General features: G+C 35.1%; 1 protein-coding gene across 1 annotated transcript in view; it reads right to left on the reverse strand.

The window, feature by feature from the left end:
- CPNE8 (copine 8) overlaps nucleotides 1-27,072 on the reverse strand; it is a 205,492-nt gene that overhangs the window by 94,458 nt on the left and 83,962 nt on the right. The window contains exons 6-7 of the mRNA XM_081311441.1: nucleotides 25,793-25,869; nucleotides 1,335-1,398 (exon numbers count right to left, since the gene is read on the reverse strand). Of these exons, the coding sequence (XP_081167567.1) occupies nucleotides 1,335-1,398; nucleotides 25,793-25,869 (141 nt within the window). The remainder of the gene's footprint in view (nucleotides 1-1,334; nucleotides 1,399-25,792; nucleotides 25,870-27,072) is intronic.

Below are 27,072 nucleotides of genomic sequence, written 5' to 3' on the forward strand. Positions count from 1 at the left end.
CCTCCACTGCAGAGTGTCACAGCTATCACCCCATTTCTTATTGAGAGTGAAATTATTGAAGATGAGTCAATGGGCGTATCAGCAAATCACAACTAAAAATAACACTTTTCTAAAAATACAGTCAATGTATTCTACAAGTCAAACTCCCATTTCTAGTGGCAGTTGGTCCTTTCTTCAAATATGAACTTCCCAAGCTAGCAGAAGATAGAACCAGTATAAATTCTGGGGTAATTCTGTTAGAAATATGAGGAGAAATACTTGTACAGAAAGGCTAAATCGAGTGATCAGAAATGTTCCTTCAAGGGGATAGTGGCTCCATGGTAGAGTCCTCACCTAGCATGTGTGAGGCACTGGGTTCAAACCTCAGCGCCACATAAAAATAAATAAAATAAAGGTTAAAAAAAGAGCAAACTCCTTCAAAATTAGGCATAAATCAACTTTTACCAGTAAATGTGTGGATCTGGATACTATCATGCTAAGTGAAATAAGCCAGTCCCCAAAAGCCAAAAGTTGAATGTTTTCTCTGATATGTAGAAATTAACCCACAATAAGAGGAGAGAGGGGAAAAAGGTAGATCAGGCAGTGGGGGATAGAGAGAAGAAAGGGGAGGGATAGGAAAAGGAAAGACAGTGGAATGAATGAATCTCACATCAAAGTTAATCTCACCATCATGTACATACACAAGTATGGGGTCCCAACTAGACTAAGGTATATTACATGCTTTTATAATTATATCAAAATGGATTCTACTGTCATGTATAACTCTACAGAACTAATAAATAAATTCATTAATTAAAAAAACAAAATTAGATATAAATCTGCCAAATTTCTTTCAGGAACTGAACCAATTGGTGTAACTGACAATACCTTATAATAAAGCCTAGAAAAAGAGATATTGATAATGGATTTTAGTTTAATACTTTTTATTTTTATTTTTTTTTAAAGAGAGAGTGAGAGAGGAGAGAGAGAGAGAGAGAGAGAGAGAGAATTTTTAATATTTATTTTTTTTAGTTCTCGGCGGACACAACATCTTTGTTGGTATGTGGTGCTGAGGATCGAACCCGGGCCGCACGCATGCCAGGCGAGCGCGCTACCGCCCGAGCCACATCCCCAGCCCCCTACTTTTTATTTTTTAAAAAGCTTATTAATTATAGTTTCTCTGGTCAAAGTTCTAAATACCAGGAATAATATTTTATGAATAATAGAATGATATAACACTTAATTTCAAATTTTTTGCTAAGATTACTTCAGAATTAATTATTTAAGTGGAATTTTAGAAAAAGTATTTCAAATAAGCATTAAAAGTGACTTTAAACAAAGAAATATTTACTTACCCTGCAACAGTTTAATTCCTCAGCTGTAAGTATGATGGTACCACACTTCCTCCCTGGAATTCCTCTGGAACAACAAAAATATATTTATCTACATTAGTCCCTTATATTAATATCCAATATAAATTAATATGCTATATTTTCATGTGATCAAATAAAGAGCATACTACTAATAGATGACTCTTCTCTAACAAAATAAATTCCCAGGCTCAACCCTTAGTTTATCCTATAGAGATCCACATCTATCGATTAAGCTAAACTTTTCACATTACTTCAACATGTTATTCCTCTGCTCAAGAATCTTCAATATCTCTGTATTGTCTAAGATATACCATACATAACACAGTGTACTATAATAAAACTTTCCCTTATGGTGTCTTAAGGTTTCAACAATGATATTAAAAACCTGCATGGGCAAAGGGATGTGGGGATAGGAAAGATAGTAGAATGAAACAGACATTATTATTGTATATTTATATGTGACTCCATGACTGATATAATTCTGTAACATGTACACTCAGAAAATGAGAAATTACATCCCATCTATGTATGATATATCAAAGTGCATAAATGCATTCTACTGACACGTATACCTAATTAAAACATATTAAAAAATTAAAAAGAACAATTATATATTTAAAAAAGATCGAGTAGCTTATATAGCAACCATTAAGGAAAACATATTGGCATTGTCTGCACCAAGTTACAATGAATTTTTTCTATGCAAAATTCCAATTGTTATCAGTTATTTGCTGTTGTGTACAACACTGAGATGTGTAAAGGTATATTTAAAGTAGAACTATTCATCCCAGCAAAACAAAAGGAAATAAAGTACCATACCTATTATCAATTTTTAGGAAGATAAATGACAATTATTTCTGTATATTCACATAGTTCAATACTATATATAGGTGAAAAAAAAAAAAACACCTGAAATCTTGCCTTCCACTATTTCCCTCTTCTTTCGTCAAAAAGGCTCCTTATTTTTGTGCTTCTCTCTCTTTGTGTTCACTGCCTGGATCTGACATACTATAGCTTGCTAATTGTTCCCTACATGTCTCAAATTTTCCATAACCCAAGATGAAGTTCCAGGAAAAATCTTATGCCTTTTCTGTATACTTACTTGCACTTGAAGTTAGTACCATACAGATTAGCATTTAACTAGTCCTAAATTGTTAAAATCACATATTTTTGCCCCTTCTTTTTTCAAGTTGGTAAGTTCTATGGCAGCAAATGTCATGACATAAACCTCTTGCTAATCCACAGAGTTAAACATCTACGCATGGCAGGTACACATTATGTAAGCAAGCATGTAATATATAAGCAAACCTAAGCAAAGTAAAATCCACACTAAATTTAATCTCTACATGCTTTGGCTTTCCAGCTGACTCCAAGAACAAAGTCAATATTCTTACATGCAAGATTGTGTACAGTGCCTATGGTTTGGAAAAATGTCCCCCAGAGTTCAATGTGTTAAAAAAAAATCAGTCCCAGGGTGGTACACCAGGGTTAAAACATCAGTCCCAGTGTGCTGTGGATTTTAGTGGGTACAGCTTAGTAGAAAGTTCTTAGGTCATTGGGGATATGCTCTCAAAGTGGGTTGTGGGAACATGGCCCCTTTCTGTCTTACTTTCCTTCCAGGGTCAGGAGGGACATAGTATGCTAGTATGCTCTAATATAACTCCCACCATGATGCATCACTTTTGCCAGGGATCCAAAACGATGGGACACCAGAAGTGTGAAACAAAGTAAACCTTTATGTTTTATAAGTTAATGGCAGTTTTTGTTTTTTTTGTCACAGTAGCATTAAGCTGATCAACATAGTTCCCTACTTATATAAGGAAACATACAGACAATTCCATGAGAAGTTTCCAAAGAGCAATCCTAACACTCTAATGGTGTATGTTGTGCTTCTTTGCCCTGTCATGAACCATATCCCAGACCCTCCTGTGTGTCTTGGGAACTACAAATGGTAGCAACAAAAGTACTTTTGTCTTCAAAAATATAATTCATTCCCAATAATTTATTACAACATATATGCAACCAGTTCCTTACCTCTCTTATCTCAAAGTATAGAATTGTAGTCTGAATATCATGATTGAGAACAAGGTGAAATAATAGAAAGTTATAATACTAGGGTTGCAAATATATTAATATAAATTATGTTCACTTGAAACCTACTGCATACTCTCTCTTTGTTCTCAGAAATCTTCTGGAGCATGCCACTCAGGCTTATACTAACAATGCCAGCTCATAGCTTGTGCAATAAATTGTCTATCACAAAATCTGGTCTCCACCACATCCTTATTCCCCATCAGGTAAATTGCACATGTCAGAATCTTTAATTTCTTTGGATCCTTTTGACTAAGAGCTCAATTAATCTATGCACATTTTTCTTAAAATATTGCATATATCATTTTTAGCATCCTTCCAGTGTGCCTTATTTTTTCTAACCCAGTAGTAACTTTCTTTTCTTCTTTCTATTGTTAATCACAAGATTTGTATATTCAGCATGGTGACAAACTAAGCATCTGGACTGAGCATCTACCTGGAAATACTATAAAATGCTAAATAAAATATGTCAAGGTTTAGATAAATGTTCTGATAACCTGGCAGGAAAGCAAGGACCAATTAGAAGCTGAAATGAATCCAGGGGAATTTGTTCTTGGGCTTTTCCTTTATCTTCCCCTTCTTTTTTTCTTAATGGTTTTTTAGTACATAGAGATAAGAGAGGGGAGGAAAAGGAACACCCAAAGTGGGAGTTCAGCAGAAAGTTTGAGTCTTAATGACTAGATTGCTTGACCATAGCATGAATTACATACAAACATTCACTTTGGAGGTACTTACAAAATAAAAATCATTGCCTTAAAACTAGATGAATAAAAGAGAAAAAACAGTTCTAATAATTTAAAACTCAATGAGGCTTACTGCCTTAATCGCTACCATGTGAGTGAGTAGTTAATCAAAACTTCAAGAATTCGGTTTAATTCAATTGATCATAGGTGCCTGGTAAAAGCAGGTTTGCCTTTAAATTGGATGCTAAAATATTTTCACATTAAAAGTTTTAAAAGTATACATAGGTTTATTTTTACATATCACAAAATACAAATGCACTATGTATTGGAATCTCCAAAACAATTGGTTACAGAATCAAACACAGATTTAGAATACTTGAAAGTATTATTCACAGTACTGAAAATATAAGCATGTATAATTTACCCAAAATTGAGAAGAATGGAAATGTGATAATTAGCAATGGATTATAAAAATAACTAAGAACACTTGAAACAGCATTGAGATCCCATAAATAAATTCAAACATACAAAGTCAACCAACTTTTGACACAGGCACCAACAGGACAAATGGAAAATAGAGAAGTCTCTTCAATAAATAGTGGTAGTAAAAGTAGATTTCCACATAAAAAAGAATGAAACTGTATGATTATCTTATTTCAAACAAAAAGATCAATTTGAAAATGGATAACAGACCTAAATGTAAGAACAGAAACTATAAAACTACTACAAGCTAACATAAGATAAAAGCTCCTGGATATTGGCACTGGCAATGGTATTTTGGATGTCACACCAAAAGCTTAGTCCATAAAAGCAAAAATAAATCAACATGACTACATCGAGTTAAAAAGCTTCTGCACAGCAAAGGAAGCAATTAACAAAATGAAAGAGCAACCTACATAATGGGAAAAATTACTTGCACACCATGGATTTGATAAGAGGTCAGCATCTAGAATTTTTAGAGAACATGTGAAAATCAAATGAAATAAAAAACATTTCTCCATTCTCCAAAGAAGACATAACAATGACCAACAAGTATATGAAAAGCTGCACAATATCATTAATCACCACAAAAATCAAAATTATAAGATAGCACCACATACTCATTGTTAGGATGATAATTATCAAAAAGGCAAAAGATAATGAATATTGGTGAACATTTGCAAAAGAGAACTCTACTTACATTTGTATGGCCATTATGGAAAACACTATGGATGTTTCTAAGAAGTTAAAACAGAATTACCATATGACCCAGCAATCCCTCCTCTTGGTATGTACTCAAAGGAATTGAAATGGCCACTTAGTAAAGGTATCTGCTTTCCTGTGTTGACTGTAACACTATTTGTGATGGCCAAGATATTGAAAACACCTAAGTACCTACTGACAGATGAGTAGATTAAAAAACAGTGGCACATACATACAAAGGAATATTATGCAGCCCTTATAATGAACTAGATCCGTTCGCCACAACATGGATGAAACATGAGAACATTATGCTAAGTGAAATAAGCCAGTCCCCAAAAGAAAAATACTTGCATTATCTCATATGAATAATATTTTTAACTATTCAAAAATACAGAGATAGAGAAGGAAATGGTGATTGTCAAAGAGAGGAGGAAATGAGAAGATCTAAGCCAGAGAATACAAAGTAGAAAATATTAGGATGAACCAATCTGAAAATCTCATGAATAACAAGATTATGGAAACAAGATTGAACTGCATATGAGATGCATGCTGAGTAGATTTCAGCTGTTCTTGCCACACACCAACACAAAAAACAGGAAACTGTTTACTGAGAGGACAGATACATGAATATACTTCACAAAAGTAACCTTTTTACTATATATATTATCCTATAACATCATGCTGTACACCTTAAATATACACAATGAAATTTAAAAAAAAGAATATTTGGAAAAAACAAATAGAAATTCTATAAACAATAGTAACTATCATTAGGAGCTTGGGCTAAGTGGTAGAGCACTTGCCTAGCACATTTGAGGCACTGGATTCAATCCTCAGTACCACATAAAAATAAATAAATAAATAAATAAATAAAGGTATTGTATTCATCTACAACTTAAATTTTTTTAAAAAAATCATTAGATTATTATTACTGTATTTCTATTTTATTACAAATAATAAATAATAAAACAGAAATATAAAATTCAATGGGTAGATTTTATAGTAGATCAAACAGAGGGGCCCATGTCTCTAAAGAAACAAATTTCCTGCTCCCCAAATGTAAACACAGGATAATAGTAGTAGACAATTCAGTCCAAACATGGAAGAAAGAAAAGGCAGAAGGTGAGTTTTATAAAGTCCAGCTGAATACTATCAGTTTTCACGGTAGCACCCCTGGGTTGTTCTTCCTTTTTTCAGAAAAGGTAGCAAGAGACTGCAACTGGCTAGCCTTATCAGCTGGTATACTGCCAGTAGAATATAGGGGGTCTGACAGCCCACTTTTATTTGTACTCTCCTCCGCTCATTCAGCTCTGAGACAGCAGTGTTTCTGCCTGCAACAAAAATTTCAATTCTTTGTGAGGCTCTTGCACATGTCATGGGCAAGAGGCTCCTCCACAGGCCATTTTTGGATGTTTACAAATGGATTACTCCTACCTGGGAGAACTTAGGAGTCACTTGGCCTCTTCAAAGAGACTTCTGAGTAACTGAATACTAACATTTTTAGATATCAGTAACGTTTTAGCAGGAGTTGTAGTCACATCTCCAATCTTTTTCCTTGCATGAGTCTTTTGCATTTAAAAAGGCAGAGAGTTTCCCAATTTATCAACTCTGCTCAAGAGAGTCTATTTTTTTTTCCCAACATATTCTTCAAAATTCTCCCATCTTCAACCCACTCCTTTATTTAAAAGCTACTTATAATCTTTTAGCTTTCTATTACGGCAGCATTCAATTCCAGCTACCAAAATGTTTCAGTTTCCTATTTCTATTTTTTCCTATTGTTGCCCTAACAAATTACCAAAACCTTAATGGGCTAAAATAATATTCATTATCAGGCTATTTTGTAGATCAGAATTTCTGCAGACTCAGCTACACACACTGCTTAGGATTTTGCAAAGCTGAAAAATAAAAAGTGTCAGCAGGTCTGGGTTTCTATCTACAGGATCTGGGAAAGAATTAACTTCCAAGCTCATTAGCAGTTGGCAGAACTCATTTCCTGGGCATGATTTCCAAGGACTCCCTACAGCTTCAAGTCAGCAAAGGCAGCTCAAGTCCTTCTCAAGCTTTGATTCTCTTTGGCTTCCCCACCTGTTGCAATCTTTCTGACTTCCTCTTCTGCCTTTTCTCATCTGTTTTGAAGGGTTCATGTGATCATAGGAAACTTAGCTAGATAATCATGATAAACCTCTTTCTTGAGCTCAACTGATTACCAACCTTAACTAGATCCACAGATCTCCTCTCTCCTCGTAAAGTAGCGTAACTATAAATGGGACACCATACCACAAGTCACAGAAGCCAAACTTCTCCACTCCACACTGCACACACCCCCAAGTCCCAGGTTTTCATTCCCATGTATATGATTGTTTTTTATTGTGGCATTGCTTGTATAGGAAAAATAAAACTATTAAGAAGTCCACTAGCTTGATATTAGGTAAATTTGTAATTCACAAAATGGATTACCACACCACAGAAAAAAAAAGAAAAAAAATATAGCAAAGCAACAAAAAAGCCCAATGCCTAATATTAGGTAAACTTGCAATTCATGAAACTGATACAGCAATGAAAAAAATGAATAAACTACAGCCTCACACAAGATCAATGGTTCTCACAAATTATTTTGAGCGAAAAAATCAAGTCACACAAAAACATATATGATTTCAGTTATATCAATTGGACAAATATGAAAAAACACACTTGATATTATGAAAGAGTTGTCATAAGGTTTAATATTTTTCAGAAAACTAACCTGTTTTTGATGACTAAAAGCAACAATGTCTTCAGTAACATAAAATGTTTTCTGCCTCAAAGTATCCCCTTCATTAGCCTTTCCTAATGTTTAAAATGTTCAGGATCTCAAATTTATCTTTATGCTGTTCACGTGGTAAAATTGCCTTCATTTTCCAAAGTCCAACCCAGATGTCACTTCTCAGTCTCCCAAAATGAGAGTTAGTTCTTACCCCCACCTCTCTCTACCTTATAGACATTCATACTGTGGTACACTGAGACCCAGTACACAGAGATTACAATGAGAGTTTACATAGGGCAGCTTAAATCCCATATCCATCAACAGACGACTGTGACCTTCAACAAGTTGCTTAACCTTTCTAAAACTCAGTTTCCTCATCTGAGAAATCAAGATAATAATGTGTTTTAAATGTCACATGCATAATAAACATAGCACAGGGTAAGTATTCAATAGATTATAGTATTATATGTTTACATACATCATTTCCTAAGGGTAGTGAATTCCAGAAACTGAAAGACTATGCAATGCTCCTTCTATATGTCTACAACTAGAGATGTCTGTCATTTTTTCAGATATCATCTAAACATTTGTTGAATTAAATACTTTTGATTTAAGAGAATGATTTCAGGAGGCTACAGCTAAATGATATAACTCACAGTGGATGTACAAGACTAACAAATTAAGATTAGCATGCCTAGCATGCTAAAACCTAGCACTGATAAGCTTATTACACTAGGTCTGTGGTGAGAATATAATAAAATGTAGTACATTCTTTGAATGTGGGCAGGAAAAAGGTGGCAAGTGATAAAGAAACAGAATGGAGGTTCTTCATACAGAATGTTGGACAGCTAAAGGGGAAAAATGGAATTGCCAAATGTTTTGCCTTATCAAGGGACATCCTTAGGACCAAATTTATCAACTTGGTATACAGACTTGACCAATTTCTACTAATCAGCTAATTCCCACTTTGGAGAGGTTGGGGGAAAAGGACATAGGCTTTAATCAGGGTTATTTCTTAAAAGGGTAAATAATGGAGCAATATTTTTTGTATGTCACACAATCTATTATGACTGGAGCAAAAACAATTTTTTTAAAAAATATTTCAGGATTGATTTTTTTAAAAAATTAAATTAAAATGTTAATGCATAATAGCCACATGAATGTTTATAGCAGCACAATTCACAATAGCTAAATTGTGGAAGCAACCTAGATGCCCTTCAGTAGAAGAATGGATAAAAAAAATGTGGCATATATACACAATGGAATATTACTCAGCAGTAAAAGAGAATAAAATCATGGCATTTGCAGGTAAATGGATGGAGTTAGAGAAGATAATGCTAATTAAAATTAGCCAATCCCCAAAAAGCAAATGCTGAATGTTTTCTTTGCTATAAGGAAGCTGATTCATAGTGGGGTAGGGAGGGGGAGCATGGGAGGATTAGAGGAACACTAGATAGGGCAGAGGGGTGAGAAGAGAAGGGAGGAGGCATGAGGTTATTAATGATGGTAGAATGTAATGGACATTATTATCCAAAGTACATGTATGATGACACGAATTGGTGTGAGTATACTATGTATACACCAAGAGATATGAAAAATTGAGCTTTTTATATGTAATAAGAGTTGTAATGCATTCCACTATTATATATAAATTTAAAAAAAATGTTAATGTAATTATAAGAATTACCCAGTAGCACAATAAAGTATTTCACTGTGAACATCACACTCTGATTTAATAACACTTAATGTTATTAAATCAGAGTGTAATGTGATGATGTGTCTTATAACAAACATTTTTAAAAGATGCCTTGAGTGCTTATGCTTTCACAGGTATTGTATGAGACAGAGAAGGCACAAAGTGGAAGAAGAAATGGTTCCCAGCCTAAAGGAACTGAGCAGAAAGGAAAAAGAAAAAGAAAAAAACACAGAAAAGTTACCATCCATAGCTGATGCAGTAACAGTAAGGGGTGACTGGGAACCACCAGTGAAATGAGGTGAAGGTTCTGGAACACCAAAATGGAACAATAATCCTAGTCTGGCAGAAATAAGGTAATAGAAAGTGAGTCTAAGAAAATGCTTAAGTACAAACTAGCAAATGGAACAAAGTGTAGACAAACTGTTATGGTTTCCATGTTGTGTCCCCTCTGAAGTTTGTGTATGGGAAACTTAATTTCCAATGCAACAGTGTTGGGAGATGGGGCCTCTTGGGAGGTATTATCATTTAGATGAGGTGTCCCCCAAAATCTCACATGTGAGACAATGCAAGAAGGTTCAGAGGAGAAATAATTAGGTGTTAAGAGTCTTAATCCAATCAGTAAATTAATCCCCTGGAAGAGATAAGTGAGTGGTAATTGAAGTGGTGGGATATATCTGGAAATTGGGGTGTGTCTTGGGGGTATATATGTGTATCTGGCTAGTGGAGTCTCATTCTCATTCATATTCTCTCTCTCTCTCTCTCTCTCTCTCTCTCTCTCTCTCTCTCTCTCTCTTCTCTCTCTCCTTCCTGATTCCCATGTGAGCTGCTTCCCTCCACCACACTCTTCTGCCATGATCTTCTGCCTCACCTTGAGCCCCAAGGAATGGAACTGGCCTTCTATGGACTAGGACCTCTGAACCTGTGAGCTTTCAAATAAACTTTTCCCCCTTTAAAATTATCCTGGTTAGATCTTTTAGTCACAGCAACGAAAAATATGACTAAAACAGGAGATGTCAAGGAGAGTTCTGCCCTCAAGAGTGGATTAATGCTGTAAAAATAAACATTTAGGAAAATTTACACATTTAGGTTCTCTGTGGGTTCTCTCTCTTCAGCTTTTCTGTTATATGAGGATACAGAGTTCACTTCTCTCTGGTCCTTCCACTTTGCACCATGTGAGGATGCAGTAAGAAAATGTTTATGAGATGCTGGTGACTTCACCTTCCACTTCCTGCTTTACAACTTTGAGAGCATCAAGTTCTATGTTTATTCTTTTCCCCTAATGACCCAGTCTAAGGTATTCTATTATCACAGCACAAAACAGACTAAGATAAGTACTTTCCAGACAAAGGAATCAAATATAGTATTATGGGAATATAGTCCACTGAAGGAAATCCAAGTAAGTGGGAGCATAATATGTATTTGGGGAAACTAGAGTGCACTGCTACATCTCAAGTAGTATCACAAAAAGTTGAGATTAGTTTTCCTCAAAGATAATGGAGAAGAATTGGGAAGATTTCATAAAAGGGAAGTAGCTGAATTTTAGATCCCATACCAGGAGACCAGTGGGAGCTGCTGCACACAGACGAGATGAGTACAGATTAAAACCATAGACACCAAGACCATCTGGGAGAGTCTTACAGCTAAACAGGAAGAGTTGCTGCCCAAGAGATATGGGGTGGACACAGGAGTCTGAAAAAGTAATTGGGAAAAGGAGAGGGGGGAAAAGAATGCAATATGACTCCCAGTTATCCTACTTTGAAAACTATCTTGTGATGCTACCACAGAGGAAAAAAAGAGAAGAAGTTTTGATGGTATAAATGATAAGTTCACTTTAGAAGCATATCCGGCATGCAATTTTTTAGAACATTTATGTTCTATAGGAAGGTGTGATAAGGAGAGAAATAAGATTGGTATAAGAAATAAGCACTGCTGGCATGTGAGTGCCAATTGAAACAGGGCATGTATGAGGTCACTCAGCTATCATACACTGTAGGCTACAGATCTTAAACTTTGTTGATTCATAGACAACTTTGAGATTTTAAGTTAAGCAGATTTTTCAGAAGAAAATTGTCATCTGGTATTTTTCATACAATTTTAGGTTACTCTTGGGCCTATGAAGGAGAGTAAGAAGACTAACCAGGAAACCAGGAAGAAAATCAGGAGTAGCATGCTGTCCTGAAAACAAAGAGGGAGGAGATACAAGGAAGAGGGGAGCAAGAGTATCAAGAGCCATAGAGAGGCCAAATAAGAGGAGACCTGCAAGCACTTTGTGAATGCACCCCAAGTAAGCCATCTGAGGGCATGCATAAAGAACGTGCTAAGAGGAAGCAGGAATTGAGAGCTAGACAAGAGTCTTCGTGCCCTGAAGGGAAGAATGGAGGGAGAGTTGTAGCACAGGTAGAAATAGCTGTATGCTTCTGAGGCCAGCAGGCAGGGAGGTAAAGAGAAGGGGAGGGAGATATATTAGCAGTGATCCAGAGCTCTCAAATGAACTGCCTGTGTAAAGAATAATTATAAATGCTGATCTAAACCAAGACAGGATGAGGTAAAAAGAATCTCATCTGTAGTTAAGATGAAATTCTGATGGAAGTTTAAGGTGCCAGACCTGAATTTTATAAACCAGTTTGGGTCCTGACTCGATATAAGACAAGGAATTAAACTTAACATATTCTCACTCATCTCGTCTGGAAAATATGAGATGTACTGGTAGAGTATATTTTGCTAGGTTGAGGAAAGACTGAAAGATATGATAAATGAAAAGCTCTTGGCACAGTATGACAGTGTATTGAATAACAAATACAAGCACTGATAATTATAATGGCATTATTTTCTCGGCAGTTTAAGGAAATTTAGTTTGTAAAATGTAAAAGGAAAAGGCTGGGAGTAAGTGAGAACAAGAAAGGGTGTGAGGTGGATGGCTGGAAGGTCATTTATGCCTTTTTGAAAAAGCTCCTGAGTAGAAAGTGGAAGTGTGCTCCTTGGCCACAGTGCATTGTGGGTAGACTTGTGGCTGGCTGAACAGCTGAACAGTTAGTGGGGGCACCAACCTGTGTGGGTCTGTCCTGTCCTGTAGTGCTTGGGACTTGTGGGTGTAGACGCACAGAGGTAACTAGCCAGGGTTTATGACAGCCTGAAGGAAGGAGACAGGAGTGAAAAGGTTGGAAGATCTGACAACAAATTCAATGAAATGTCTGATCATGCATGTTCACTGGAAGGAAGGGAAGGGAATAATGAATCATAGGTATTGTAGGTCACATGTGGCTAAAGAGGACAATAAATGTACATTTAAAATTGTTGAGGTATTCACTGGTAAAATAAAATTACTTCAGTGGGATTCATGGTGAATCTATATAGATTTCTATAAAGATACTAAAAAATGGGGAGTTTTATTAGTTGCTAACAAGTCATAATCAGTTGTGACAGTTATTATATCATTTAGAACAGAATACACATTATGAGAAGCTATATTGTAGTCGCTATCTACATAAGATACCAAACTGCCTTAAAATATATGTTGTAGGCCTGCCAAACTGATGTGTAGCCATAATATCTCAAAAGTCCCTCCTTAGAGCAAACAAAAGAGTCAGAGTCGGGATGAGTCAAATAACTGAAAACTCTAAAATGTATGTGAAAAGAAATTTAGTATATTAATTTTGTTCAGAGATCTAATTACATGAGGAAATTGTGTAAAGATCCATGCAAGGGCAGTTTTTCAAAACTAATGATCACTTAATTTAATTCTGATGCATTTATCTTTCTATGCAATATGTCTTATCTCCAAATTCTTAACAAAATGTCATTTCTAAGATTTTAGTACATCAGTTATCTCAAAATGAAAAATACTGTGTTGCTGATAAAATATATCATATGCCAGAAAACTGAAATTGCAATTTTTGTTAAAATTTGAATTACTGTGATCATCAGTAAATCCATCTGTTACCCTGTATTCTTTAATGCTGCAATTAAATAAAATGTGATTTCATTTTATAGTTAGAATGTAAATGTTGACACTTAAAGAAAAGAAAGTTGGTTATTATCATGGTACAAAGTCATAAGAGGTACAACCAATGTATTGGATACATAATTTTCAGTAACAAAAACAAAATAATCTGTTCATAATCTCTGGCAAGTCACACTTTTTTAAAAAGCAATAACTGAATATAGAATGGTTCTAGCTCTTAATTGTCAGATGCCAAAAACATTTTAAGAAATTAGTTTATTGTGCTTTGATAAATTAGATCTATCTATAGAAATATTAGGTTAGTATTACTAAAATCGCACTTTGCATTTTTAATGTAGTAAACTGCATTTGTAGCAAGGATTTTACAATCTAAAAATTACATCCCAAGTCCTGAGAAATGAGTTCAAAGTTAAAATGTGCAGAAGAGACATTTAAAAATACTTAACAACAAAAAAGACACATAAATGTGACTATTAGTCTGGAATATTTGGTTCAATAAGCATTCATTGAGTTTTGAATATTTACAAGACACAACAGCTCCATACAATGCAGGGGATAGGATGGTTCCTTTTTAAGTCTTTTCATAATTGTTATGTGAAGAAAGGGATGTGGAAAGTATTCAGCTCCTTGACTGCTATGGAACTGCCTGCAGCCTGGCTCTCAGGAGAATCATTAAGAAAGGAGCAGGGACAACTACTGAGGATGCTTTGGTTTTTTGTTTGTTGTTTGTGGGGTGTGTGTGTGTGTGTGTGTGTGTGTGTGTGTGTTTGCTATTTTTGAATTTTGTTCTTAAGTGAATCTGCTTAAGCAAAGACAATAAAAAATTTAAAACAAAGATAGTATAAAAGGAAGGGGGAGATAGAATCTTCACTGTAACACTGGGAGAAACTCATAATTCATGCAAATGAGTTAAAAATGCACATCAGAATGTAGTTGTATTTGGAAATGTCACTTTGAGGCTTTCATCAGTTAACTCAATCTGAGAAAGAGTTCAGATCCAACTGACCTATTTTCATGATTACTGGGAGGGTCCAGTGAATATTACAGCACAGAGTGGATTACACACATTACTGAGATTTTTCACTTACTGGAATTTATTCTCAGGGAAGTCTAATGTACTCTGAGTCATTATATACCTAAAATGGTGCCATAGGTCTAAATATTCACAACAACTTTTTTTAAAAGAAGATAATAAATAGATAAAAATATTAATAGTATGTCTAATCTCATCTCCTTCTCATCCTCCAAAGGAATATGTGAGCCATTCAGGCAGGAACTTTGAAAACAGTTCCAAAAAGCTCAGTGTTATGGTGTGGATATGAGATGTCCCCCAAAAGCTCATGTGTGAGACAATGCAAGAGGGTCAAAGGAGAAATGATTGGGTTGGAAGAGTCTTAACCCAATCAGGGAATTAATCCCCAGATAGGAATTAACTGAGTGGAAAATGAAGGGGTAGGATGTGGCTGGAGGAAGTGAGAATTAAGGCGTGGCTTTGGGTATATATTTGTATCTGGCAAGTGAAATCTTTCTCTGTGATTCCTCATCACCATCTGAGCTGTTTCCCTCTGCCATGCTCTTCCACCACGTTGTTCCTATCTCACTTGGAGTCCAGAGGAATGGAGCTGGCTGTCTATGGATTGAGACCTCTGAAACCATGAGCCCTTAAATAAATCTTTTCCCCTTCACAATTGTTCTGGTCAGATCTTTTAGTCAAAGCAGCAGAAAAGCTGACTAAGACACTTAGTATGATTAGAGATGGAGACAAGTCATCTTTCAGCACCAAACTGAAGAAATGAGGAAGGATGGGAACTCCATGCAGTTTTCTTCTCATCATGTTATAAATTCAAAATGATGATTTTCCAGATTAGGGGGAAAATCCTGGTGTACTTATTTAATTCTTTTAAAAACTTGATATGGATTTTTTTTAAGGCTTCAATAGTCTTCCTATGTTTGGATTACTTGGGTTTTGTGTTGATAAGCAATTGAGCATTGAGTGCTATTTATCTCAGAAAAAGGTGGGAACTTGTACTATACTTGAGTAACAGGTGTGTGGGTAAAAGATGTTCGAAGGAACCTCATCCTTGAAAAGACCTGTCAGAATCAGTAGTCCCTGAAAGCTCTTCTAACCATCCAGAGACGTTCAGGACTTTTCAGTAAGTACTTTTATATTACTAAAATAAAAGGAAAGTCCGAATTTTCTTTCAAAACTATACATAAATAAATTCATTTGTGGCAGGCAATATACCACTGTGGTTGATCATATGTGCTCAGAAGCCAAACCACCTCTACTCTTAGCTTGGCTTCTCCAGAATCCTTGTCTCAGTTATTCCCTCTGCTGGATAACAATATTAAAAAGACTTAAAAATAGCTATGAGGGTTAAGAAAGTTAGTATATGTAAAGCAGGTAGAATAGCAACTGACACTTGAATACAATCAAGTTAGCCATTGGCTGTACTGAAAACAATTCATGGTTTCTCTCACTTGCTTAATGGTTTAGATCCTGTTTCCCAAAGGCACACAAGCTCAAGTCTTGATCACCAGCCTGTGTCATTATTGGGAGGTAATCGAATTGTGGGCAGGTGGAACCTAGAGAAAGGAAAATGAGGTTGCTGGGGGTGTACCCTGACCCTGACCCTGACCCCTCCCAACTGCCGAGTGCCCCTCTGTCTTTCCCAACTATCATGAGGTGAGCAGCCTCCTCTACCCTGTGCTTCTGTCCTGATGTACTTGTGCTGCCACGGGCCCAAACAAATGTGGCCAAGTGACCATGGACTGAAATCTATGAAACCTGCGATTTCCTCTGAAGAGGCATGAGGAAATAAATCTTTCCTCCTTTTAAGTGGTTTTTCTAAGGTATTTTTTTTTTCACAGTAACAAAAATCTGACTAACACACTTGCTTTGATAACTAAGAACCAACTGAACACACGTACGAGAGCAAAGAATCCCCAAACATGTCTTTCCAACATCCATTTCATCAGTTGGCTAAAGCTCAGACTTAGATGAGAATAATAATGTTGATTCATAATGGTCTTTCCTTACCTATTAGTTTGCTTAACTATAGAACTCTATTCCTGCCTGCAACTTGAATCCTAGAATCATCAAATTCTGCAATGCACATGAGGCTGGAAAGAAGAAAGGAGCAATGAATTTCTGTGTAGAGAAAATGGTAGTTTCTCTGAAAAACCTTGTCCCAGCATGATTTCCAAACACTGTCTATAGAAAGGGTGATCCTTTAGAAACACATCTGATACTGAAACTTACTGAAATTAGGACTGTTTATGCAGTCCATATGATAAGCGCTAATTAACCTATAACACATCCTCTAAAATAGCACAGATCATGTCTCACCATTTGTTTCCTTCAAGACAAAATCTTCCACTAGGTTTTCCAATCCAATGAGGCTAGGCAAACACAAACAAAAGCATCTTGCTAATCTTTACAGTCTAAGCAAATTCTGGCACCTGAAACACAAGGACAGAATGACCCACTTCCTTCTACAGCTTACCAATAGGTAACAGCAAGGTCAGAAATTGATGTTCATCCTCTTATCAGAATGTAGTGCATCCAGCCCATTATATCCAGTTATTCATGCAAGAAATCTGAAGGTCATTTCTGAAACCTTCTTCAAGCCAGATTATTAACCTGTCATCAAGCTTTGAGAAATCACCTTTCAAAGCATATATTGAATCTTCCCATTTTTCTTCATCTTTCTAGTCCAAACTATCGTCATTTTGGTTAACCACACACGACCATTCTCCAAACAGAAAGAAATGATCCTCTTTAAACAAAAATCCTGAATTCTCCCCCTCACATTCATGGTAAAATTCACAATACTAAAAATGGTGTACATATTCTGGTCTAAGCTAATAGTCTAATTTTCATAGAGCTTATATAAGTCTGTAATTATACTTGTTTATGTAATTAGTCCTTTAATGGATAAATAGTAAACATATTAAAGACCAGAACGACGTTGCGTTTTCATCATTTATACTGGGCACCTAACAGTTTCTAGTCCATAAGTGGTTCCCAGTAAAGATCTGTTAAGTAAATCAATTTGAAAAATAATCCCTAAGGCTTCTATTAAACTCTGATTCTGTTTACCCAGCAGAGAAGTAAATAAACTCAATCAGTAAATTATTTGCTCAGTATATTAAGCACTGACATAAAATACTTTTTTATGTTTTTTTCTTTCTTGAAGTGGGATGCCTAAAGGAGTTACTTACACACAAGCCTCATAAGAGCAAGAGAAATGTCACAGCATGTCAAAGTGACAGGCTAACCACTGTGGGGCTTGTCTCTGATGGGAGTGTTAAAGGCACTTTTGAGAAAAATGCATTTTACTAAAATCTCTCATGACTGACCACACCAATTATAAGGCTCTATATCCAGAAAAGTCCTTCATTCTATGAAATTATTTGTAACTACTGAAACTTCTGAGCATAATAGTCATGTAATTTGCAGTTGTGAACAATTTTATAATTTGGAATAAACAATTACATTCCTGGTGATCTTTCCAGAGCATGAACTCAGATATAAAAATAAATGTTAGACAGTGGTTCAGCTAAATATTTATTAAACTTTTATCACAGGTAAGTTTCAGATGCCTTGAAAGACATATAAGAAATATATATAAGGAATGTACTAAAATTCCTTCTACCTCTATCCTTTTAAATAACATATGTGATTTTTCAGACAGGCTCTCCCAGAATTAGATAAATGCTTTACTCCAGGTTGATAAAGAATCTAGCACCACTCTAAAATACAACCAGTGGTCTAGTTTTTAATATGTTGAATCCTATGAACATTGATAATATGCGTGTATTTATCTGTGTGATCTTTGAAAATGAAAGACTAAAAATAATGAGTAGATATTGAAGTTGAGATTATTTTGCAATTACATAGGAACATAGTTCTAATACCGCTAAATATTGAACATTTCCAAAAAACTATATAAAACTATCTTATAATATCCAAATTAATGAAAAACAGAACTATAATTCATTTCCCCAATTGGACTGTTCAGCTATATACTGAGAACAGACAAAATAATTTTAAATATTTACATTTTGATAGTACTTAATTCACACAACGTAATCAAGTTTGGTTTAATATTATCCCCTGAATTCTTACCTTACCAGATAAAAATACAGGAAGGAAGGAAAGGAGGGAGGGAGGGAAAAGGAAAGGGAAGGGAAGGAGAAAGAAAGTAAGAAAGGGGGGAGAGAGGAAATAGGAGGCAGTTAGACTGAAAGAAGGAAGGAAGGAAAGAGAATATTAGATGATTTAAGAAGTTTTTCCTAAATTAGTATGGAGGTTCCCCAAAAGTCTAGGCATGGAACCACTATATGACTCAGCTATCCCACTCCTTGGTATTTTATTCTGAAGAATAAAAGTCATCACACTACAGTTACATGCATACCCATGTTTATAGCAGCATAATTCACAATAGCCAAACTATAGAACCAGTCTAGGTTTCCATTAATGGATGAATGAATAAAGAAAATGTGGTATACACAAATAGAGTTTTATTCACCATAAAGAAGAACGAAATTGTGTTATTTGCAGGAAAATGGATAGCACTTGAGACCATTATGTTAAGTGAAATAAGCCAAACTCAGATGTTCAAGAATCATATGCTTTTTCTCATTCGTAGAAACTAGAGAGGAGAAAGGGAAAGAAAGGATGGGACAGAGATTTCTTAAAAATCAAAACGAGATCAATAGAGGAAAGGAGGGAGGGAGAAAGTGCAGGGGAGTAACACAGGCCAAATTATATTGCTATATTATATGCATGTACAAATATGTAACAACAAGTCCCATTACTATATGCAACTATAATGCATCAATTTTTTAAAAAGTAGAAAAAAAAGAAACAAAAAATTCACACCTGAATAATAAATTATTTGTGGCTAAGAAAGTGAAAATAAAAATAAAAATAGGTTTTTCCTAAAAGACATTGACTATTCTAATAACAATATTAACTAATCACTGTTTGAGTTTTTATGAAATTCCAGTGTTTTCACGAGAAATATACAAAATATTGCTATTTATTATTGTAATCCACTTAACAGTATATTATTAAAGTAACTTTTTAAAAATATTTTTTAGTTTTAGATGGACAGAATACCTTTGTTTATTTAGTTTTCTGTGCTGCTGGGGAGAGAACCCAGGACCTCACACATGCTAGGAAAGCACTCTACCACTGAGCCACAACCCCAAGTCCTATTAAGGTATCTTAAATGAGAAAATTGGGGCTGAGGAATTTAAATGAATGTGCTCAAATTACAGACATAATAAACTGTGAAATCCAGGTCTGACTGGCTGCAAGACTCTTGTACTCTCACCTCCATTTCTCTAGAAGAAAGTTTTTTATGTTATAAACATGACTACAGATGTAAAAATATAATATATCCTATAGTTCGGACCTCAAGTGTCTTCCAGAGGCCCAAATGTTGAAAAGACTTGGTCTTCAGGGTGGCACCACTGGGAGGTGGTGGAAACTTTAAGAGGTGGGGTCTAATGGGAAGTCTTTAGGTCACGGGGGACATGCCCTTAAAGGGGACAGTAGGACCCTGTCATTTCCCCTCTCCTTTGTTTCCCAGCCATTAAGTAAGTGGTTCTGGTGCACCCTGTACTCTCCACCATGACTGCTGCCTCACCATAGGCCCAAAAGCAATGGGGCCAGATGACCGTGGACTGGAACCTCCAAAACTATGGGCCAAAATGAACATTTTCTCTTTAGAACTTGATTATCTCAAGAATTGGCTATGGTGACAGAAAGCTGACTGACACAATGCAGATATAAAAATGTAGGACAGCATAACAAATCAGTAGCACATATAGGACTAAAAATATGTTCTGAATTCTAGCCCAATATTCTTTCCAATAAAGTAAATTAGAGATAATAAAGATATCAATCCAAATTAGGAAGTATAAAAATAACAATCAAATTTGCAGGGAAGTTAATAATAAAATAAAGATGACTTTGAGAGCCAAAATTTATCTCAAGATTGACTATTTTCACATGCAAATGTTTGCACAATGAAGACATTACCCTTTTATTCTATTTTCATGCTTGTTTCTTCAAGATTAACCATCTCTCAGCCTTCTTCTTCCTCCTCTTCCTTTCACAATGACATCTGATCTCTTGTGTTCCCAGTCACCACATGGTATTCAAGGTAAGTTCACGTCTGAGTCCAGATCCTTAAGCCAATACTTTAAGGCTGAGCCTCAAGTTCCCTTGGGCCCTGTTCTTTTGTTTTGGTTTCCTGCCTTATTCCCAATTATCCTTTCTGCTTTGTTCCTCTCCCTGCATAACTTGTGGACCCATCTGGTTCTGTTTTTGAATGCTGTGTCACAATTGGGAATCCTGCAAGTACTACACAACTCCCATCTTGCCTTCTGATTATAACCGGCATCTTAGTTCCTGTCCATGTGCCCTTCACAGTTGTTAGGGTACTCACTGATCCATCTTGGATCCCTCCCTTTATCCTCCATCCACTACAAACTACCCAGTTCACAAAGTGCTGTTGCCAGCCTAAAAAGAATGTAACTTCTTCCCTCCTTAACTTTCTGTAACCAAAACAGCTGCTGGTTCAGTTACCCCTGAGATCGCTGCTCCTTCCCAGAATAGGAACCTACTTTGTAATCACTAGTCCTTGCTATCCTGCTCCATCTTCTTATACAGAACAATCATGTCTGACTTTGAGCAACAGGAACAAACAGGTCTGTTACTTGATGAACATAATGAATGTTTTCCCCCAAAAGGAGAGAATGGCAATCTTTCTTAAACTGGTGCTGATTCTAGCATTTTAGAAGGCTTGCTGAATCCATCACAGAGATCCCTAAAGATAGACAAAGTGAGATGCTCTGACAGCATCACACAGAAAATTGGATACAATCTCACAGCATGACAAACACACTGCTGAGTGGAAATAATGCTAAATAACAATGGCATGGGATCTAAAGAGAGGATCCAATGAGTCATTGAAAGACACAGTAAATGCTGCAGATGAATTAAGTAGCTCAACACTCATTTTGGGAGGGTTCAGGGAAAAAGACCAAAAGTATAGGATGGAATTAAGATATGAGAAATGTGTTTGCTACAAGTCTAAATCCAACAGAAGATTGTTGTAAATTGTCAAAATCTTGACTTGCCATTAAAAAAATAAATGAGAATTCATCACCTTATTTCTTAAAAATAATTTAAAATAATAATTTTGATTTCATAATAGGAAGAGAAAATCTGATTTTTAAAATGATAATAATTAAAGTATTAAAGTGAAAAGGCTTAAGTTGAAATTCAAATTCTGGTTATTTAATAAGGCATGAGGCTATGCATAAGTAACAATTTTTTTTTTCTTTGTAACAAAGCTGGCTTAGTTGTTAAAGGTGTGATTACTAATAAATAATTTAGAACTCTAGTTTGTCTCCCTTATATTCCAAAATTTTACAATTATCATCAATTTAAAATAGTATCTCCGAGGAGATATTATAACACAATTGCAATTCAGAAGCTAGAAGAAATTATCCTGAATACCTTATCAGAAAATAATTTAAATGAGGACATTTAAAGAGAAGAAAACAAGGGATGATTTTAAATAGCTTAGAATATAAATGGGAAACTAATTAGAAAATAAATCTCTAGTCTAAAACAAATTAGTAAATAAGAGCTAAATCACTTGGATAATGCTATTTAGGATAAAAACATTTGGGACACAGGAGGACTTTTTAAATTCAAGATGAGTCAATTTAGCTAATTGTGGGTGGATTATCTGCCTCAGGAAGCATCCTGTGTTGCAAATCAGAAACCTAGAGCCACCCAGACAGGGAAGATGGTCTAAGCCCTAGCAAGATAGCAAAGGTGATGGCTGCAACAGGACAATGTACAACTTCAATCTCCAGTTATGAGAAATCAATCATGAAAAATATAGTCCAATATGTAATGACTGCTCTACAGTGTTACCTTTAACTAGAGACCACACGTCCAGCCAGGGTAGGTTCATACACTAGAGAAGGCAGCTGGGACTATGGAAACAGATGTACACTCTGTATCTTAAACACTTATTATTTCCCCAATGTGAACTGCATCATTTCATAAAATGCACTGTTTTTATATATTGTATGATATAACAAGACACCTTTAGGACTTGCACTTGTCACAAAAAAAAAAATCTTCCTGATATTCCCCCTGGCTTCATCCTTCCTTCCAAAGCCATTCCCTCTTCCACTAAAACATCCCAGGGTCATTCCATTTTCCCACCTATCCCTACCATTTTCCTATTATGATTCCAGAAATCACGAAAAACAACATTTCACACTTCCTCAACCCAGTATGCTTTTTTCTAACAAAAAGCATGAATGGTTTTGATAGCTTTAATTTGAGGTTGAGGTAAGAGAGTCAAATACAATTTCCTAGAAGCTGCCTCTTCACTCAACCCACTTAAATCTCATGCTTAACACAATGCACCTTGTTCTTCAATTTATATGTTCTTCTTACAGATTCATGCCTCTCTCACAGAATTTTCCATAAAAGCCAAACTTTTTTTTTTTCAAGCCAGAGAACAGGTACCCACAAAATATTTTCTCCAATCCGGTGTATTTACCTGGGTTGGAGCATGCTGAGGTGACAGCATGTGAGTATACTACTGCATGCTCCAAGTAACCAAGCCAAAATATCATTTTACTAGTAAACCAAGCACACTCAGGTTTACTCTATTTTTGACTTATGTCTTCTATTTGATTTTCTTCTCTCACCTTTTTTCTGTTGCTTATTTCATGTTGTCTAATTTACATTCCCTCATGTAACAACTACCATTCTTCAGTTCCTAGTTATATTTCTTTACTTCTTTCTTTTTTAGCCAATCTCTCTGTTAAACTCAAGTTCTGCATTTCATTACCCACTTACAACTAAGCCTGGCTAAGCTCCCTTAGTAAAATTCTAAAAATCTCCCACTGCCCAAACAGTAAGCCCACTTTTAAACCTTTTGTTAATGTTTGTTTGCCTTAAAAGATTGCTCAATAAAATCAAACACTGAATAAAATATTAGTTACATACATATACTTAGAAAATTAAAGGAACTGTATTTTTTTCCCAAGGGATAGCCAGAACAACAACACATTCAACAAAGCTGTCTAAATTTCAAAGTACCCTCTAGATGAATCACAGCATGCACCACAATAGTTCCACATCCCATGAACAGGTTTCAAAGGCTTTGCCTCATTATGCCATCCCATCCTCAGCAAGAGCTAAGAAAAATCTAAAGGTCAACCCAATCTTTCTGATTATGGAAAATGATCATGACTCAACCACAGGTAAATTCTCTCCACATTTGCATATTTATCCAAGCATCATCCTAGATATCTTCATCTCTTAGCATGTATTGGTATTTGATGGTCTTGTCCAGTGGAAATTCTGGATCCCCTGAATAAGGGCTATGATCGTATGCTATGTTCTATTTACCAAATACCCCAACCAACATCATATCAACTGTTCATGTTTCAAAATTAATACAAATAGGATTTTCCACCTGGAAAAGTTATTTGTAATTCAACAGTTTTCTGAAATTACAATTATGATTGCCTGTTAAGGAGAAAATAACAACAGAAAAATTTCCAGTGAAATCACCAACTTAAAAATATGTATGTCACTTCATAAAAATCTTTATTCTCTTGCTCTGATGTGAAATGAAAATTCAATATTTTACATGCTTTTGTTTTCTCTTGAAAAATATTAAAGGGATTTTCAAGGTGGCATTATATATAATATTGATTCTTTGTGCACCAAAAATGAGATAGATTTAGTAATTTTCTAAGTAACCTTGTGGGTCTAATTCACTGGATTAGAAAATGCAGTAAGAATTATATGTACTTAATAAAATAGTTATCCTTACTTTACAGATTACTTATTACTTATTAAAGTTAGCATAAAATATTTTAACAATAAGCATCCAAGTTATCCAATGACATGAAAAGAAATTACACATAAAAAGAATATTAAAAATGGAGTTGAAATGTGTAAATCTTCAAATTGATATTCAGTAATAATTTTCTAAGGAAATAAAGCTAAACAAGAGAAGTTAAGATTAATAGCTGTCTTTACTTTTTTAAAATATTATAAGTGGAAATGCTTTATGACACTAAATATGAAGTTTAATTTTACTGACAGAATGTGAGGATGATGTTTTGGACACTTTGAGTATTTGATGTCAGAAATGAACAAATTTAGTTTTGACAGTTTATTTTGTGAATTTGAGATTTTTAAAAGAATGATGAAGACAGAGATTAAAAGTACCCAAACCTGTTGACACTGTGTTTAGTTTTGTACAATGTCACTATTCAGTGCTATACAAGAACTTCTTAAACTAATAAGTCATTTTTTTAAAAAAAACAATCAAGATTGATGAAACCAGAGATATTTATCAAATACACTTTTCATTCTGATTTTTTATAAACTGGTCAATGAATCAAAATACTCAGAATGAAGGAGGAGAAAGGGGGAGGAACAGGCAAGAAAAGACACATGAAAAAGTTCTAGAATTTCCTTATTTGGAAATGGGAAAAATAGTATCATCTCTTTCAACAACTCAAAAACTAAACATGCTACTGAAATGGAAGAAAAAGATGGAGGGTGCGATTGTTAATAATGGCCTTCTCAACAGTTGCACACTTACCACTTTCTCCACAAATCACTTTTATAGCCAACAACATCTTTAAGATCTCAATCGTCAAAAACACATTTATTAAACACATGGTATAAATGGGATGTTACATATAGTCCCTGATCCAAAGGAATAATATCTCTTCCTCAAAGAGCACTTGATCTAATAATGGTACAACCAGAAAGAAAACTATTTGTTCCTTGTTTAAGTCTGTTCATCTTGTAAACATTTTTTTAGCATAGCATAACAGCTAAAATATAAATTATTCTTTACATATATGTCTAAAATTAATTATTAGAAGAAAAAAATCAAACAAGGTTTTAAAGCCCACTTTTGATTTACAGCCACATGTTCATGAATCCCAAACTGCCAAAACAGAAATGGAAGACTTAACATTTCATTGTCTGAATTAAAAAATACTTACACTATTGGTTTTTCCAGGCGACTTCCCTGTGAACCAACAATCTCCCCAAGTGTACAAAACACTTGCCCCAGAAAGTCCTAAAATAGATAAAAAAAATTAAAGCTCATCAATTCCCAAATTATCCTTTCAGTATATATTTTGTACATCACATTTGCATTATTTTCATTAATGAAGTATTGCGTTTTTAACTTCTGATAATAAATAAGCCCAATCTGCATTAATTTTAGCATAAGGCCTTCCCATAACTTTGCATGGTATTTTGTGCTTTTAATCACAGAACAGGTTTGTTACTTTGAGTTTTCAGACACGGTGTTTGTTTTATGGTCTAAACTAAAATGAAAATAGAAAAAAATGTTTGTGGTTTTGAATGCTTGACTTAATGCCAAGGCTTCCAAAGTGCTAGCTGAGGAGACAAATCTAGAGTGCACATGGCAAAGGTGGCTAATGAGCTAGCACTACTTAGAGAAAGGTGTTGTGAGGTAACAGCCACAACCAGGGTCCAGAGCCACACTGCCATGTGTCTATTTCAGTACCACCACTCAACACCTGCAATTATGGCAATTAGTTTCTCCTGTTTCTTCCTCTCTAAAATGTATTAGTACCTACCCACAGCATTGCTCTGAGGGTTCACTGAATTACTGTATGAGTTAATGTTAGCATATAGTACTTGTCTAAAAATGGGTTAAGTAAAATATAGTGTTCATTAGCATACAACTAGAAAAATTCTTCAAGACAGAATAACCCTGCAACATGAGAAATACACTTTACATAAAAAGAAACTAATAATCTAAGAGGTTAATTTTTTGTCTTAAGCAGTCAGTAAGTAGCAGAGCCAGGACTAACTCTAATACTTGGATGCTAGAAACTGACATGCCACCATTCAATAAAAATACATTTTAACTTCACATGTTCATACTATAAGGGTTCCAACACCATCTGAATATGTGGATCAAGAAATAGGGAGTTATTTCATGGAAAAATACCCACCCCTCCAGTTTAGCCTGTTTGTGATTCAAAGAATTGCACTGACCTGAAGGAGAAGATGAGAGATCTATCAGAACTGATTGTACAGTGAACTGGCCCTAGAGAAGCCCTAAGGATGAACAGAGGACTAACAGTAAACAAAATGTTTTATTTTTTTAGTAAATCCAATTTAGCAAATCTATTTATTAAATATACAAATCATTATACTTTGTTCACTGGAGTTACAGAGAAATTATTTTTTAAAAAAAGCCAATTCATGCTTGGGAAATTTCACCGATCCTACTTTACAGATAAAG

The sequence above is a fragment of the Spermophilus citellus genome, assembly GCF_964194105.1.
Source record: "Spermophilus citellus genome assembly, chromosome: 10".
Taxonomy (NCBI): Eukaryota; Metazoa; Chordata; class Mammalia; order Rodentia; family Sciuridae; genus Spermophilus; species Spermophilus citellus.